Source organism: Neolamprologus brichardi, chromosome 7 (assembly GCF_056152115.1).
Source record: "Neolamprologus brichardi isolate AB-2024 chromosome 7, ASM5615211v1, whole genome shotgun sequence".
Classification (NCBI taxonomy): Eukaryota; Metazoa; Chordata; class Actinopteri; order Cichliformes; family Cichlidae; genus Neolamprologus; species Neolamprologus brichardi.
In genome coordinates, this window is record NC_142110.1 from 1,238,998 (window position 1) to 1,257,607 (window position 18,610).

Sequence of the window (18,610 nt, forward strand, 5' to 3'; positions counted from 1 at the left end):
AGAGTTCAGCACCTGTACAGTTCAATGATCCAACAGGCCTTTCAACTCACACAAATGGAGTGTTTTCTTTTGTTCATTCTTTTTGTCAAAGAAGAGTTTGAAAACAGCCGACTGATATTTTAAAGCCATTAGAGTGATCCTTGTACATGGATACATTTTCATTTTAGAATTTTAGTTTTTCCATATCGCAGCTGTGCAATCATTGTTGCCAGTGCTACATAAGAACCACACGTATGTTACAAATTTATAAAATACAGAATCAGGTCTTTTTATCTAAATCTTGTTTATGCTTTGTCTCTTTGTATCTTAATATTAAAGTTTATCTAGTTTATGATCTTATGTGAGGGTTTCCTGCTGTTTGAGCAGGAAACCCTCACTTTTTCTTAGAGAGGCAACGATGGTTCTTCATTTTCAGAAACGCAGCTCCTTAGGTACACCTTGGATCTTTATGTTGCTGGGACTGACACTACATCCAACACCCTGCTTACTGGTTTTCTTTATCTTGTGAACTACCCGCACATACAAGGTAAACCTGCACATATGACTTGGCTTTTTGTTACCAGCTCTTGTTCTCTTGTATCATAAAGTCATGCACACTGCTGTGCTGTATACTAAGGCCCTTAATGTAAAACAGCATTTTTGCAAATGATTTGGGCATGAACTCACCGTCACTGGTGGTATTCTCGGATGTTGCTCTTTGGTCAGGTTTTGTATCTCTGGAGCTGAGCGTAGTGCAGCACCCTGAATAGTGGTATCAGGAGCAATTCTAGATTGCATTGCACCTTGCGGTAATGATGCAGAGCTGAAATTAGGTGCCTAACTTCCCTCATGATGACTCCTGTCCACAGGGGCATTTTCTACTGTGGCTGCAACTGTAGAGCTCAACTTAGTTAGTTCATCTTGCAAAAGTAGCTGAAATGACTTCCCTGTAAACTTAGCAATGGTTTGCAACTCAGACATGTAACTCTCAGTAGCACTATGGCTAACCACAGGTGTATAGACACTAGCAAGCGCACACACGTGGAAAGTCACATCAGGCCGTGTGGGGCTTTTGTATTTAAATGGCAACAAAGGAGCAAGCATTTGCAGCGCAGTACCAAAAGTGAACTCAACAATTGCATTGTTATGGAACTCTGAGTTGGGTTCATCTATACGCAGGACACGGTTAATAGAACCATGAGTCTCTAGATAGCTCTGTACTTCATTGTCCACCTCAGTCCAGGTTAACCCTTCAACCATGACAGAGTTAGGGATTTTTACCAGCTCACGGGTCACTACTTCCATGTCACCAATTTGGCAAATTACTGTTATAATGACTGAAGATAAGAATTTTTGCCCAAAAAGGAGGAAAAAATGAAAACAAAGGGTCAATAGTCTGCGACCTGCTCCTGGCTGGCTCGCCAATTTTCTGTAACACCCCTTTCAACACTTGGGATACAGATTTAAATGGTTACCTGTGTGTTGGGCCAATAGCTGAGGTTCGACTACTGGAGCAGAGTGGATGACTAATGAAACGCGAGAACTTGGTTTGATCAATTTGTATTCACAATTAAAGAATCTCACATACATACAATTGAAACAATAGCAGTACATGAAAGGAAAAATTGGGCCCAAGTCACGGAAAATAATAAACAAAACATACACAACCCCGGGGGATTTGACTCAGTCTCTCTCTCGTGTCAGCCGACACCCTTAAGTGTGAGTCCAGCAATGCGGATTCTCCTTGCAGGATGTGCAAAGGAGGAATGAAGTGCAAATCTGTCCTACCACTTAAGTAGAGTTTGTACAGTTCACGGCTCGTCCAAAGAATTTAGTTCTCTTCTTAAAACAATCATCTCAAGGATCCTGGAGGGGTGGCTTGCCATCTTTGGACTGGATCATCACTGAACTGTACTCCCAAGTAAAAAAAACCTGACCTGTATAACACAGTCAGAATAACATTCAAAAATCTATATTTAGTCATTTATACATATATCCTTTCTTATGTGTCGTTCATACATACTAACAAATTAGCATTTTACCTTTCCAGTATACAGAAAGAATGACAGAATATTCCAAACATTGACACTGATAACTTCTTACCAAAGTAACCAATAAAATGGGCTCTCCTGGAGCTTCAAAATGGCGATGGTGAAGCGTTGTAGCACAACTACAAAGAAACATAACCCCTGTTCTGTTATCACTAAAAGTTGTAAAATGTTGTATCACTAAAATATCATTCTCAGTCAGTTGTTATTTATTATGTGTTTTCAGCGCCCTCTGTGGTTGCTTCAAGTAATGCACTTTAGAAACGGCTTTATTTTGAAAAAACTTTATTGAACAGGAAGTCGGCGCAAGAAAAGCAAAAAGAAGGGAAACATATCGGCACACAGTTTATGGTGTCCTGTTGGAAAAAATACTGCCCACATCTCCGGTTTATGGTTGTATCGCCGGTATGTACTTAAAGTATAAATTGCAACTTTGTTTTTTTGTACAATATGTTGTCCGCTAATGCAGTATTTGGCTGTAAAGCTAGTCCTTTTGTTAAGCTAGCTACCTGCGATTTTGGAGGTCGTCTGGGATAGCATCAGTAGTAGTTTAAAAAGTTTACATAATTAGACATATGCTATGTAGTAGCATTGTGGTATATAAATGTATATTATGCTGCACATATGTATGTCATGACTGTATTTTTTGTCTTGTTTTTAGTTTTACCCTTTTGAATGTCAGTAAACCTGTTGACAACGCTCATCGGTCTTCAGAGTGGTGATATAAGAAAGGTGTTAACGCCCCTGCATCAGACATGCACCCATAACGGCACAACCCCATTTTCTTTAAACTGTATTCATCTCACAATGAACACAACTAAGGATTGATATAGGAACATATCAACATCTACAGCATACATATAACTTACAATCTTTATATGCATCGTCATAGGAAGCTAACAAACTCTAACATACAGTTTAATCCTTACAATCACACATGTACAGCCACATGGCTAATAGCAATAGCCGCGATAGCCGCTAGCATGTCATCGTTAGTGGCTTAAACTCACAATATTCTTGTTCACAACAAATTAACTCACCCAGAAGAATCCGAGCAGTAACAAACTCCTTTCTGGTTAACAACAATTTCCAGATTGTACGGTTTATTTCCACCGTACAATCCGACTGAATAAAAGAAACCACGCTTTCCACTTGGGAAAAACTGACTTTTCTTCCTCTCCCTCTTTTCTGATATCCATAGCTGCTATGCAGTGAACTGCAGGAGGTGGTACTTCCCCCTGTATACTTCAAGGACCATCAGGACATTATAGACATCTTCTATTTTATTCTCAACAAAAAAATGTAACTTAATAAAACTTAACAGTGAACTCAAAATACTAACATCACTCATAACACACTAAAACCCTTAGTAACTCTCCAGGGTTACATTTAGGTCCAATATACTGGACTGCATACACAGTACACCTACAGGGGCTGCTCGTCCATGGAAACCCATGTCACGAAGCTGCCGATGTATAGTTTTAATGCCAATGGTAATGCCAGAGGAGGACAGCTCTGCATTGTCATTGATTCAGCAGAGCATTAGCAAGTTTACATTTAAAATATTTTTACACTATGACCTGAAAATTAGACTCTGTGCATGTGTTATCTAATTGATTGATATGCAATCAATTAGATAACACAAGCCCTTTCACCCATATAGAAAATAATCTTTGCAAATATTGGCTTATAAAGAAAGGAAGGCACAGAACTGCCAAAGAACTGACTCACAGTATTCACTGGATACAGCCAAGTGTGAAGTGAGTCACACTTGGCTGTATCACAACAATAGTCGCCTCAAGGTGCTTTATATTGTTCAGTAATACTTTTGAATATTCATCAATAATTTAGGTCATTTGAAAAGCTGCATGATTCAGCAGTCAGGAATGACTGTGTATCCTCAGTTTAGGTTATTATTTCAAACTGTTGTTGAACAGTAACAGTTGTGCTAAATGGCCAAAGCCTGGCTCTGACGGTCGGTCGCAAAGTGATTATTTCTTTTTAACTTGTGCTAGTAAACAAAAACAACTGATATTCAACTAGTGGAGGCAAATCTGCTGACATAAAGCAGAAGACTGATGTGTTCCCATCGTGGACCAGACCCATCTTCTAACTACACATGTGGAAAGTTTTCGACACATCTTGAGTGGCTGTGTTGACTGTTCAAAGACAGTAAGGCCAAAGGACAAAGGGTTTAACTCTGTCATTTTTTCTGCTACATGAGACGTCTAAAGGACAACGTTTTGCCGTGACAACACTGCTGCACACACTCAACAACAACAACAACACCCATGCTGCAGCAGCTGGTACACATTTAATTTGAATGCTTTGATGACACGTCTCCAAAGCATACCTCCATCATTTCTCAGACCAGTGCTGTTGGTTATCATTCATTGTTTTCTAAAGTGCTTTTAGAGTTTAAAAATGCACCTTTTTAATGGAAAGAGGAATAATGTAAGTGACTGTAGCATTCAGAGTTGTTCGTAGCCTCAGTGATGCTTCCATTTATACTGACTCAGAGTTAGTCAAGAGTTATGAATAATATCTAATATCGAGGAGCTCCAAAACAAAGTTCCTAATGTTTGAGAAAGTGATTTAAAAAGGAGTAAGACAAGTATGAGTTTGGCATGTTTATTAGAGACTGTCTAGTGTTCTAATACACTTGTTCTTAAAGTTTTAACTGGCATCGCCCCGCTAAGAAGCCCAAAGCACGTCTCACTCCATGACCATTTTAATCTAAAAAAAATCACAGCTGAGTTTTAATAAATACCACTCAACAGATACAAATCAACTTGTTTTTTCCTCATCATTCCCTTTGTTACCCACGTCCCACCTGCAGAGGCTCCATGTCCCACAGTTTGAGAATCATTGTGTTAAAAACATCCCAGCAGAAGCTATTTAAACTACTAAGTACAGCATTCTTCATTAAATAGGTTTTCAAAACTAAGTGGCACTTTTTCTTTCTGCATCTTCCACCTATGCACGCCACTTCAGTGCGCGGTCCTGAGTTGGACCTTCATGTGATAAGGGCTGGGAGTCATAGTGGCTCCAAAGACCGGAGTGAAGTCTGGTTCTCCTGCGTCCTTGGGCCAGATGAACTTAAACTTCCTCAGCAGAGTCACAATCATGAGGAAGAGCTCCATACGAGCCAGACCCTCCCCGAGACACACCCGAGGACCTGAGGCATTGAAAAACACCGCAAAATTATCAAAAACACATTGATTGAACTGGCCATGTCTGTGCTGTTACTCAGCGTGTTTATGCTCATGTACCTGCAGAGAAAGGCATGAAGGCCTCTGGTTTAACAAACTCTCCTTTGTCATCAAGGAAGTTTTCAGGGTTGAATTCATGAGGGAATTTCCACTGTCCCTCCTCGCTGAGCACTGAGGTCAGATTCTCGATGATCATTGTTCCCTGAGGACGAAATCAACCTCAAAACCATTAAGGATGCTCGTCACTTTATTGCCTCTACCTATTTAACCAGTTGGCCCTTACCTTGGGAATGGAATAACCCATCAGCTCTGTGTCTTTAGTGGTGCAGTGGAAGACACTGAGAGGAACAGTGTTGGCAACTCTCTGTATCTCGTGAATCACAGCCTGGATGAAGAGAAGACATTTTCTGTGCTTTATCTGACTCTGAGCAATTTTTAAGTATTTTGACTTAAAAACAACAGAAATTAGAAACTGCAGACGTGGGGACCTCTCCCTATAAGCCACCGACAGGATGCAGTATTAATGAGATAATTTCAGCTCATATAACCTTAAAAAATATTCAGACAGGGTCATGTGGACTAGCACATGCCTTTGGCAGTGCCAGGAAATCTGATCCTATCTAATCTTCACAGTCATGTGATGAAACACTCCTGCCATCACTTGACCGTTAGGTGCAACCCACAACATGTTCAGACATGCAGGCCCTTCATGCAGCCAGAGCTGCATGTTATTGTGTTTGTAAGCCAGGGGTGTGTTAGGGAAAGGGTGTTCCTAACATCCTTCCTACCTATCCTGGTACTTCCTAACTACAGTCTGTAACCAGGACATTATGCAAAACAAGCTTTTAAATTACAATATAATTCTTTCAAAGCAGGCAACCCTGATGGTTGAGTGCGTATGTTTCTTATAAAATCAGTGGGTTTGCTGTGGCTCAGCAGGTAGAGCAGTGTGTGTGAATGTTAATAAGGAAGCACGTAAAACGACAGAAAAAAGTGTGAATGGGTGAATGTGGCATGTGGTGCTCCACGAGAGCAGAAAAGCACTATATAAGAAGCAGCCCATTTACCATGTTAGGCTTCCTAAATATTCTGGAGCATGAACCTGACACTCAACGTTTGTAACAGCGCACGACGACAGAGAGGCTACTCTCCCTGTTAGCTGACACTGCTGTGGAGCATCAGTCTAATGTTCTGCTTTAAATAAACAGTTACCTGATGTGGAAACATAAAACTTCTTTGTCAACGTCATCACACAGCAGCCTTACTAGATTTTATGCATTAAGATAAAACACGTTTGTGTTTCATGTCTAATGAAAACATTCAAACATCAGAGTTCACAGTGTGGAAAAAGGTCATGATGACTCTGCAATATGATTTCGACATGAAACGCTCTTTTTATTATGAGTAGTGTGAGATCATCATTCAAACTATGTTATCTTATACCCATAGTCAAGGTAGACGAATTGTGTTAAACAGCTGTAGGACATAAATATATTCCTTAGTCTAGGTTGTGTGCAAAATATGTAGCTTAGTTTTCCTTATATTTTTAGGTTAAAGAACATGACCATCTTCGCAGTATATTTTCATAGTATGATAGACAAATGTTCCAGTATATTTTGGGGATTAAAAGAATGTGACCATCTTTGGGTTCTGTTAGACAGGTGGGCGCCACCATTTATCTGCTGTGAATGTTTTACACTGTTTTCTTGTCATGTCAGACTGCTTAAATCATTTTCTGAGAAGGTTGCGTGCGAAGGACCTTGGGGCCGGTAACAGCAAAAGCAGACAACATTGTGTGCCCCCACCCTTGTAGGAGGTAGAAAGACAGGGAGCCCGAGGTCATAACTTAGGTGCCATGACAGATAAGGGACTGTGAATGTTTAGGTTTACGACCAGGTGGGGGCCAGTAGAGAGTATAAGAAGCTGTGTAATCCATCACCATTTTGAGACTTGCTGTGACCCTCTCATGCATCTCTCCCCATCCGGATGGTTTTTATGCTCATTGTGTGAAAATTGTATGGAAATAAAGGATTGTTGATTGAGCATTTATACACCGAGTATTGTCCTTCCTTCAGCCCAAAGATTCAAAGAATTGGGAGATTTCAACAGTAGACCAGTTCCAGTCAAACCAGTTCTTTCTACAACAATGAAGGCTCCACGGTTGGGTGGATTTCCTGAAAAGAAGCTGTTTAAATGCATCACCAAACGAGGAGATTCAGGCTGATATTTATTCTGTTTTCCACCTACTGCTTGACCTGGAGCTATCGTCTTATTGTGGACCCTGTGCATGTGTGTGTTCTCTCTTTATGATTACCTGTAGGACTTGCTATGCTGTTTAACAATGCCTGCTAAATAAAAGGCAATTATAAGTCTGATATACAGTACCTGTGTGTAAGGCATCTTGTGTCTGTCCTCAAAACTGGCCTGATACTTCCCTCCCAACACGTCGTCTATCTCCTGCTGACATCTTTCTGTGCAGGAGGGATAACACCACACATTAAATTCCACATTTCAGATATCTGTAGGTGAGATAAAGGCAGACTACACACAAGTAATGTAATACTAAAGCATTAGGCCCGCAGAGATGGAACCTTCTGTATTCATTCAATTTGTCTTCAACCTTTAATATGAGATGATATTAGTCATATCAAACACCACATCCACACCTAATCTAATACAAATAATTTGTACCGGTAGGGAATTGAGTTAAGTGAGACTCTCCTTTGTTAAGTTAATATAACGAGCATGCTGGGACAGGCATGGCCCCTTTTGCTGCTATCGGGTGTGGCTCAGGCTAGATTGTATTATGTGAAGGCTGAAGTACAAGTGAACACCTGGAAAACCTCGAGCAGGACCACAGACACCAATGACAAATAACCATAATATGTCTTATTTACATGTGCAGGTTTACCTTGGATGTGTGGGTAGTTCATAAGGTAAAGGAAAGCAGTGAGGAGGGTGTTGGAGGTGGTGTCAGTCCCAGCAAGGTGAAGATCTAAAGCATTCATAATGAGCCAGTCCTCTGAGAATGAAGACCCATCATCGCGTCTCTAAAAAGAGGGGAATAATGAATATGATAGAAATGCCTTCAGCTCTTTACATTTAAAACAGAATTTTTAACCATCTTGTGAACTAAAACTATACAAATATCTCCTTTTGGAAAAGTGCAGGTTTAAACTCTAAAAACTAATTTTTATATTTCGTATACTCAAAATAGAGCAGATCTGTTTCTTTTCACACTCACACACCTTCTCCAGTTCATCCAGATAGCAGTCAATAAAATCTCGTGGCTCTCCAGGAACTCTGGTCTTCTTGTGCTCATTGATCAAACCAATTGCAATTTTCTTTGAAGTCTAAAAAGCAAACGTAGTCACTCACAGTTTGAACAAATTTACTTCTTCTTGCTGGTAAAGTGAAAATTAAAATTACCTCCATATTCTGAAAGGCCTTTTGGAAGGGCAGTGGCAGGTTACGAATTATGGGAAAAGTGTCATAGAGCTGAAAGGAAAGATAAGAGAGTTAAATGAGAGTGGGGGGGATGAACACAGAACTTCTGCATCTTAGTTTTGTTATCAGTGGAATTGTCGCTGCAAAACTTCAGCCATGACAGGATTCCTAAGTAAGCACGATTACACGGGAAACATGCTTTTACTCACCATAGCCCACGGTCCATTGGCCATCTTGGTATTCTCAGTGAAGCACTGAACAATCTGTTTGATTAGCGCATCATCATAATCGTAGCGTGTAGAAAACAGGACCTGGCAGATGATGTTGGAGGCCGCATTGTGAAACATAACTTGAGGACTCATGGTTTTACCTGTAGAAGAGATTATTCAGCAGAACAGAATTTTACAGGAATGCAAAGGAAACAACAGCAAATGCAACGTCGTTGTGGTCACAGACGGACCTACCAACACTGTCTTCCAAGGTTCTAACGATGTATTTTATCTCTTCATGAATCCTGTCCTCCATCGAGTTCTTCCCCAGACCAAAGTTCCTCAAAGTCATCAAAGAAAAGCGACGATGTTCCCTCCAACTAGAGCCGTAATCGACCAAAATTACTCCTAAAACAGATTTTTCAGCACAAAGGGAAACAAGATCATTTACTTTCTGGACTGTGTCATCTTTTATTACGCTCCACATTCATTAATAGAACTCTATTGTTTACATGGATCGTTCACATGGTCCAGCATGTGTGCTGCACCGTTGTATGAAGAGGAGTATTCTACAAAGAGATGACAGCAAAAGGTGAATTTTCCTAACCCATGTTGTCCCTGCATGCTTATCTCAAACTGGGTGTTTTTCCTCATGCATGCAGTAAATAATAATACACTAAAACATGAAACCATAGAATCTAGTATATGCTAACGTATATACTGGATTTTTTAGTTTGTTTTGTTTTATTTATTTAATTTTTCGTTTTGCTGTTTTGGGTACTGATGGTAAAATGTGTGTGAACACAGTGTATCATGTGATAGATAACATCTGTTCTACCTTTACTCTCGGTGAAATCATTAACAAACAAGTCTTGAGGTCGTCCAGCAAAATCAGCAGCCTTAGTCACCATCGCCTCCTTTACGGCCTTCAGCCCATTGATGACTACAGCTGGTTTACGACCGATGAAAATACTGTAGATATCTCCATAAGACTTCCTCAGCTGGGAGGGAACAAAATGACATGTCAGTTTTTGAAATTTATGAACCAGATACTCAGGTGGACATTTCCCTCCAACACGGTTAAACATTTCTGTCCAGTAATTTCAGTTATTCTGTGGAGAGAAATAAGCATCAAATGTACTAATCCTGAACATTTCATGGAGGGATACAGAGGAAGCCCACATATTTACAGTGGGACATGCTTACATTTGTGGATCTGTGCAAAGTTGGCAGCGTGAAATTTGTCTCAAGACTCCACGTGACGACGTGACTGATCAGATGATTCGTGCACGTCCATTTCAGGTTTTCTAAGCAAGTGAGAGTGAAGTAACGTGTATGTTTTTTCTTACCTTCTCAAAGTCCTTTAAGGGGTTCTCCAAACTCAACTGCAAAGTGTTCCCCACCAGGGGAAGGACTGGGGGGCCTGGTGGGAAGTTCTTCGGCCTCTTGGATTTGAGTTGAAGAATAAGAAATAAAAGGCAGAGGCATAGCAGTGCAACTGAAACAAACATGGTGAGATGATTTGGACTGCACTATGAAAAAGTATTAGTTATTACTGATCTCTGGCTCTCTTCCACAGCAATGACTTGAAATGAGAGGAGTAGCTTGCACACCCACATTTAAATATGTAGCTCAGCCGGCCCTCTTCTAGCTACACACCTTGAGATTTGTGTGAAAGGTGAAACACAGCGTGATAAAAACAGAGCACATTGCTCCACCACCTTTAGCGTAATGTGACAGGCTACTGTACAGCAGTATCAGATTTCCTTAAATATCACATAGTGTCAGGCATTTTTCTGTGTTTCATTTTCTTCCATTGTTAATAAAACACATTTCAATACGATGGTCCTCATTTCTATGTGAAGAAGAAAGTGGAAGTAAACTGGGTAAACTGACTAATCTACAAGAATTTGCAGTGACTTGTAAAGATCTGAAAGAAAAGAGTGAAGGAGTCAGAATTTCCAGGTAAAAACCGAGCTGAACATGCTCAAACAGCAGGAAACCCTCACATAAGATCATAAACTAAATAAACTTTAATATTAAGATACAAAGAGACAAAGCGTAAACAAGATTTAGATAAAAAGACCTGATTCTGTATTTTATAAATTTGTAACATACGTGTGGTTCTTATGTAGCACTGGCAACAATGATTGCACAGATGTGATATGGAAAAACTAAAATCATAAAATGAAAATGTATCCATGTACAAGGATCACTCTAATGGCTTTAAAATATCAGTCGGCTGTTTTCAAACTCTTCTTTGAGAAAAAGAATGAACAAAAGAAAACACTCCATTTGTGTGAGTTGAAAGGCCTGTTGGATCATTGAACTGTACAGGTGCTGAACTCTATACAGACAGCACATTACGTAACCAGCTAAGTAGCAAAGGGCCAGCTGCTGCTGAGCAACCAACCTCGTTTTATTGCAAGGATTTTGTAAAGTAGATGAGTCATCGTTACTTTGCAACAAAATCTTCACCTAGCTGCTCTTGCTAATGCTGCTAGCATTATGGAAACATTAAGGCTAGCAGAATTACTGAAGTCCATTACATCAAGACTAAAAGAATCTTGTTAATGTTTGCAAGTGCTGCACTGCAGGGAGGACTTTATCGTGAAAGCATCGCTATAAAAGTCTAAGAATCCAAGAGATGCAGTTGGATCAAGTTGAGGATGTGCATTTCTTAAATAAGGGTTGTATAGGAGTTTCTTTTACTTATGTATTAATCACATTATTTTATTGTATGATGCCTTGGTGCCACTGGATTTTAACAAGTCTCACACCCATACATTAAGACAAATGGTGGGGGTGTAGTAAGGAAGTTGGGGGAAGCAGACGACTCCACAGGAAGAGTCTTTTGTCTCTTCGAGGACTCTGGGAGGTAGCAAGGGAGTGTGAACCTTAAGGTGTGAAACAGTTGTGTACTGCCTTTTGTTCCTGAAGAAGGTATTTAACTGAGAGCCATGCTAGACTCAGAGAGACTCTGCTGACCGTCTGCCCCGCGGTCATGTAGGCTCTCCACAAGCTTGCTTTTCTGTTCTTTGTGTGTTTGGATGAAAGAATGTTAGCTACCGCTCACCGCTCGTCTGCAGGTTTTATTTAAGGGAAAACTTCCACAACAGGGTTTCAGTAGATTTAATGCAAGTTCAAATCTTCAATGTTTCACGTTTGAAGTTTGAAATAATCATATTTTAATACTTTTTTTGATCCTCTAAGTGTCTGATATTGAGTTTAAAGAGATTCTTTGAGAAATTCTTCGAGGCCTTTAATGATCATAATGATCATGGTGTGTTACTATTAACTGACAAAAGCTCAGTTATATTGTAGTAAATAGACCAAGCTTAAAAACAACTTAGTTACATTTGATTTGGCTTTTCACTAAGAAAATGACTGAGGTGAAATGTTTGTTTGAAGTTTTATGTTGTTGGGCCAGAAACAATCTTTAATCTATTTATGGAGTCATGAGCTAACAAATAAAGAACAGACTGAAAATAAAAGAAGCTGATTCAAACTGTGGAAAGTGTGAAATACAAGAAACAAATGTGAGTTTCATACGTTTATTTCATATTTCACCAATGCAGTAGAAATAAGAAATGGATAAAAGTTTCCCAGATAACTTCCGACCAGGACTAACTGCTAGTTAATGTCCATCTGCACACCGCCTCACTGTGGCGTTCTGAGCTGGACTTTCATGCAGTAAGGTTTGGGAGTCAGAGTGACCCCAAAGACTGGAGTGAAGTCTGGTTCTCCTGCGTCCTCGGGCCAGATGAACTTGAACTTCCTCAGCAGAGTCACCATGATGAGGAAGAGCTCCATGCGAGCCAGACCCTCCCCGAGACACACCCGAGGACCTGAGACGTTGAAAAAAATATCTCAGTATCATCTACGACAGAAGATTTAATCAACTATGTCGGTATGTGAATCGTGTTTTCATGTACCTGCAGAGAAAGGCATGAAGGCCTCTGGTTTAACAAACTCTCCTTTGTCATCAAGGAAGTTTTCAGGGTTGAATTCATGAGGGAATTTCCACTGTCCCTCCTCGCTGAGCACTGAGGTCAGATTCTCGATGATCATTGTTCCCTGAGGACGAAATCAACCTCAAAACCATTAAGGATGCTCGTCACTTTATTGCCTCTACCTATTTAACCAGTTGGCCCTTACCTTGGGAATGGAATAACCCATCAGCTCTGTGTCTTTAGTGGTGCAGTGGAAGACACTGAGAGGAACAGTGTTGGCAACTCTCTGTATCTCGTGAATCACAGCCTGGATGAAGAGAAGACATTTCTTTGACTTAGAGCAGAATACATGCATGCTGTCAAATTCAGCCATAAAAACATTGCATATATACTTTGAGCAATATTTTGACGAATAATCCAGTGGATCTGCAGTTCCACAGAGCAGCTGTTGTTTGACCGTCTGTGCTTTGGTTTGAGTCTCTGAGAAGAATCGACACAGCTACAAATAGAGTTACTGTTTCATTTTTACTCATTTATAAATTATTTCTAAACTTTACATGGTTTTGTGTCACCATCTAACAAACACGGCACTCACAACCAAACACCTTAAATGTAAGTAAAAGAAAAATACCTGCATGTAGGGCATCTTGTGTCTGTCCTCAAAACTGGCCTGATCTTTCCCTTCCAGCACTCGGTCTATCTCCTCCTGACATTGTTCTGTTAGAACAGGACAACACAAACACTTTGCAGTACACCATAACCAGTGATATAACTATGATTTTAGAAAAGTAACTTCGTAGGCATACAACATTTGATATACACTATATGGACAAGTATTTGACCACAATGCTTAATATTTGAATTCAGGTGTTTTCAGTGTCTTTGCCACAGATGTAACAAATTAAGCATGTAGCCATGCAATGTGCCTTTACGAACATCTGTGAAAGAATGAGTTGTTACACAGAGCACACTGAATCAGAGTGTGGTACTCCAATCAACTAAAGTCAGCCACAAAGTGACAGACCATATTAAGTTACAGTGGGTTTGCTGAATGCGGAGGCACACAGTGCATTAAACTTGCTAATGCTCTGCTGAATCAATGACAATGCAGAGCCGTCCTCCTCTGGCATTACCATTGGCATTAAAACTATACATCGGCAGCTTCGTGACATGGGTTTCCATGGACGAGCAGCCCCTGTAGCTGTACTGTGTATGCAGTCCAGTATATTGGACCTAAACATCAACAAATCATTTGCAAAAATGGTTGTTTTACATTAAGGGCCTTAGTATACAGCACAGCAGTGTGCATGACTTTATGGTACAAGAGAACAAGAGCTGATAACAAAAAGCCAAGTCATATGTGCAGGTTTACCTTGTATGTGTGGGTAGTTCACAAGATAAAGAAAACCAGTAAGCAGGGTGTTGGATGTAGTGTCAGTCCCAGCAACGTAAAGATCCAAGGTGTACCTAAGGAGCTGCGTTTCTGAAAATGAAGAACCATCGTTGCCTCTCTAAGAAAAAGTTACAAATGGAAAAGAAAGTGACAGACACAGTACGAGAGAAGGAACGGTTACAGCCACACGTATGTTCACCTTTCTGTATTAAAACTATGAATCTCATTTTAAAGAGTTGTGTTAGAATGAATTCAAATTGATTAGTTTCTAATTCATTAAACTGCAACCTGTATTTATATAAATTCTAATATATGACATTGTAAACTGCTCCTTTTACACACACCTTTTCCAGTTCATCCAAATAGCAGTCAATAAAGTCGCGTGCCTCTCCCGGGACTCTGGTCTTCTTGTGCTCCCTCACAAAATCAGCTACAAGATTTTCTAAAGCCTAAAAAATACAAGGGACTCTTCATTTCTTACAATTTGCTTTCAACAAATAAAGTACATAGAGTATGTCCTTGTAGTTAGTGTTTTCGTTGTATTACCTCAGCATTGTTGAAGACCTTCCTGAAAGGCAGCGGCAGGTAACGAATTAAAGGAAGAGAGTCATACAGCTGTAAATAAAGAGAAGTCTTCAGTTTTCCTTTGAGCTTCAGTTGTACCTGATAAAAGATCCTCAGTATTTCCAACCACTAAAAAGGACAACATGAACTGCATTTTCACTATGTCCTTCGCTACAAGTGAAAAACCTGGGTGTTATTTTTGACTCTGAGCTTCGTTTTATCCCACATATGTAACCAAAATTGGATTTTATCATCTAAAAAATATAGCCAGAGTCCGGCCTATTCTGTCTCGGGCCAACACGGAGATGCTGATGCATGCTTTTATTACCAATCGCATTGATTACTGCCCTGCTCTCTGGTCTCCCCAAAAAGAATATTTCACCTTTACAACTTTTACAAAACTCTGCAGCTGTGCTGACGAAGACCAGAGGGCGGGCCCACATTACACCGGTTTTAGATTTGCTGCATTGGCTCCCCGTGTGTTTCAGGATCGATTTTAAAGTTCTTTTATTGGTTTTTAAATGTCTTAATAGTCTTGGGCCTTCTTATCTCTCAGATCTGCTTTTACCATATGAACCCTCGTGGACCCTGAGGTCCTCTGGTACTGGCCTTTTGATTGTCCCTAAAGTCAGGACACATACTCATGGAGAGGCAGCGTTTCAGTGGTATGGTCCTCGTCTGTGGAACAGCCTGCCGGAGGAGCTCAGGGCCGCAGAGAACGTACATGTTTTTAAGAACAGGCTCAAGACCCCCCTTTTAAATTAGCTTTCACCTAACGTTTATTTATTTTATGCTTATTTATTCTATTCTGTTATTCTATTTATTAATTTAGGTTTTACCTGATATTTATTGATTTTATTCTTATTCATTTTTTATCTTCTTACTCTATTTATATTTATATAGTATCCCATTCTTATTTATTTTATCTTTTTACCCTGTATATATCCTATTGTATCATATCTCCAGTGTTTCCTCGGAGGGTGCTCTCTGCACCGGGGCTGTGATCGACCGTGGCTGCTGGGGCTCTGTGGGTCCTCTCAGCCTGCTGTGTGCCCGGCCTGGAGGCTGCGGCCTGTGGCCGGCTCCCTGTGATAGTGTTTCCTCACCTGGCTCATGTGTGCCCAGCCCAATTTTACTCTTTAAGTGTGTGTGTATGTGTGTGTGCGTTGGGGGGGTATGTATCCATGATCGTTTATGTTAATGAGAGTGTGGGGAGCGAGTTGGAGGGCAGGGTGGGGTGGGCTGCTTTTAACCATGTAAAGCACTTTGTGCTACATCCTTGTATGAAAAGTGCTTTATAAATAAAGATTGATTGATTGATTGATTTTCAGTTTTAATCTGCTAATTACTTTAATCGTTTGTCTTGCTTAGGTTTTCAGTTTCTGTATGATATACACTATATTGCCAAAAGTATTCGTTCATCTGGCTGCACAAGCATATGAGTGAAATCCAATTATTAACCCAAAGGGTTTAAGATCATGTTGAATCACCCTCTTCATCTATGGCAGCTTCAACTCTTTTTGGAAAGCTTTCGACACGGTTCACGAGAGTGTTCATGGCAATTTTTGGCCATTTTTGACTGATGATGGACGAGAAGGTCTGGCTTACAGTCTCCAGTCTAATTCATCCAAAAAGGATTGTGTCAGGTTGAGGTCAGGACTCTGTTTAGTCCAGTCAGCTTCTTCTGCAGCAAACTGACTCATCATCCATTATAGACTTGCTTTGTGCACTGGTACACAGTCATGTTGGAACAGGAATGGGCCGTCCCCAAACTGTTCCCACAAAGTTAGGAGCATGAAATTGAAAATTCAAATGAATGATTTTGCGTTTCTGGGACATTTTGTCTTTTGTTGGTGTTTTCTGCATCTTCATTCTGGATCTTAGTTCCTCTTGAAACTCTACAGACTCCACAGAGGTTGTGACACATAAAGCAGCTATCATTGTTATAGACTAAGAAAGGTGCTTTTACTCACCATAGCCCATGGTCCATTGGCTATCTTGGTATTCTCAGTAAAGCATCGGACAATAAATTGTATTAACGCATGATCATACTCATAGCGTGTGGCAAAAAGGACTTAACAGATGATATTGGAGGCCGCATTGTGGAACATAACTCGAGGACTCATGGTTTTACCTGTGCAAGAAATAATGTAACAGCACAGAATTGTGAAATAATGCACAATAACGTGACAAGAAAAAAAGCACTACCCAATTTAGCTATGGATGCACAGATGGACCTACCAACACTCTCTTCCAGGGTACTAATGATGTGTTTCATCTCCTTATGAATCCTGTCCTCCATTGAGTTCTTCCCCAGACCAAAGTTCCGCAAAGTGGTCAAAGCAAAGCGACGATGTTCCTTCCAACTAGAGCCGTAATCAGCCATAAGGACCCCTACAACAAGTTTAGTAGCACAAAGAGGAGAGAACCTAGGAAATTCATGTGGTTATCCTACAGGACAGAGCTGAACTTTGCCTCCTCTTAAGTAAACTGGCAACATTTTGTGATCTTTTTTCTCTTTTGGTGGAATTTTAATTTGAATGTGTGAATACAAATTCACGTCTTTTTTGTAGTCCTACCTAACATCGCATTGAATTCAATTCATTAAAAAAAAAAATGTATATAGCACCAAATCACAACAACAGTCGCCTCAAGGTGCTTTATATGAGTGAACAGTTGTTGGGATTTGGGGACATATCACATGACATATGTCTTATATTACATGTAATGTTTATTGTACCTTTCCTCTTGGTGATATCACTGACAAACAAGTCTTGGGGTCGTCCAGCAAAATCAGTAGCCTTTGTCACTATAGCTTCTTTGATTGCCTTCATCCCATTGATGATTACAGCCGGTTTGAGACCAATGTAGATGCTGTAGACATCTCCATAGGACTTCCTCAGCTGGCAGAGAAAATAACAAGTGTTTGCAATTATTTTATGACAAATTCAGATGGATATTTTCATCAAATCTTGATGTGGGTTCAATCATCCAGTTAAGGAAACCTCAAAATGTGATTCTGCTCATCTGGATGTAGCGTATCTGAGTCTTACTGGAAGCACTGAAAATACAGACAATTGTTGCTATGTGAAAATGTGCATGGAGATTTGTCTAACGTCATACTTTGTAAGGCTGTAATACAGTCCTTAAGCGTGGTATTAGTCGGCTGTGTCAACGTAAGGCAAGCTCAGATGGACAGACCACAACGGTTGTGCTCTGTTCACTGTAAGTAGATGTTGAAGGTTTTTTCAGTAGGTGTCATAAGTAGCTAGTACTTGTGTGTATGTGTTACTCCTCTGCATTTGACCCATTCACCCAGTGAAGCAGTGGGCAGCCACCAATGCAGCCCGGGGAGCAGTGTGTAGGGACGGTACCTTGCTCAGGGTAGCTGTTCAGTGGAGTCGAACCCCCGACCTTACGATCATGGAGCCACCACTCTACCTACTGAGCGGTCCCTGCCACTTGGAACTTTTTGCAAAAAATAAAATGTTACCCATAACTTGTTCAACTTATGGTTCACCTAAGCAAGCTCTTACATCATCTGACAGAAATGACAAAATAATAAAGTAGCTAGCTAAAAAAAAAAAGCTCAGTGGAGGAACTGATATCTAACTACAGTAGAAGCGACGGTAAGACGGTAACGTGCTTGAAACTCACAGTATAACCTTAAAGCTACATACATTTGCAGATCTGCTATGGCAAAAGTTATTAAATTGCTGGGTGATTTATGACTGATGACTTACTTGTATTTTCAGTGCTTCCAACAATGTTTTTCTGCTATTAATCTCTATGCACACTTAAATGA

At 40.2% G+C, this 18,610-nt stretch overlaps 2 protein-coding genes across 2 annotated transcripts; both read right to left on the bottom strand.

Annotated features, from left to right (window-relative positions):
• Positions 1-4,825: 4,825 nt before the first annotated feature.
• LOC102782933 (cytochrome P450 2F2-like) lies at positions 4,826-10,500 on the bottom strand. The gene is made up of 11 exons (XM_035909957.2): positions 10,245-10,500; positions 9,734-9,896; positions 9,151-9,303; positions 8,896-9,056; positions 8,669-8,737; positions 8,488-8,592; positions 8,151-8,289; positions 7,625-7,710; positions 5,523-5,624; positions 5,300-5,441; positions 4,826-5,205 (listed from the first exon to the last, which is right to left on the bottom strand). Exons 1-11 carry the CDS (start codon positions 10,404-10,406, stop codon positions 5,018-5,020), a joined length of 1,470 nt encoding a protein of 489 aa, XP_035765850.2. The 5' UTR covers positions 10,407-10,500; the 3' UTR covers positions 4,826-5,017.
• A 1,941-nt stretch (positions 10,501-12,441) lies between these two features.
• Positions 12,442-16,897, bottom strand: LOC102782646 (cytochrome P450 2D15-like). The gene is made up of 8 exons (XM_087842779.1): positions 16,779-16,897; positions 14,788-14,856; positions 14,586-14,690; positions 14,221-14,359; positions 13,480-13,565; positions 13,054-13,155; positions 12,831-12,972; positions 12,442-12,743 (listed from the first exon to the last, which is right to left on the bottom strand). The coding sequence occupies exons 1-8, from the start codon at positions 16,779-16,781 to the stop codon at positions 12,556-12,558; spliced, it is 834 nt and encodes a 277-aa protein (XP_087698905.1). The 5' UTR covers positions 16,782-16,897; the 3' UTR covers positions 12,442-12,555.
• Positions 16,898-18,610: the final 1,713 nt, after the last annotated feature.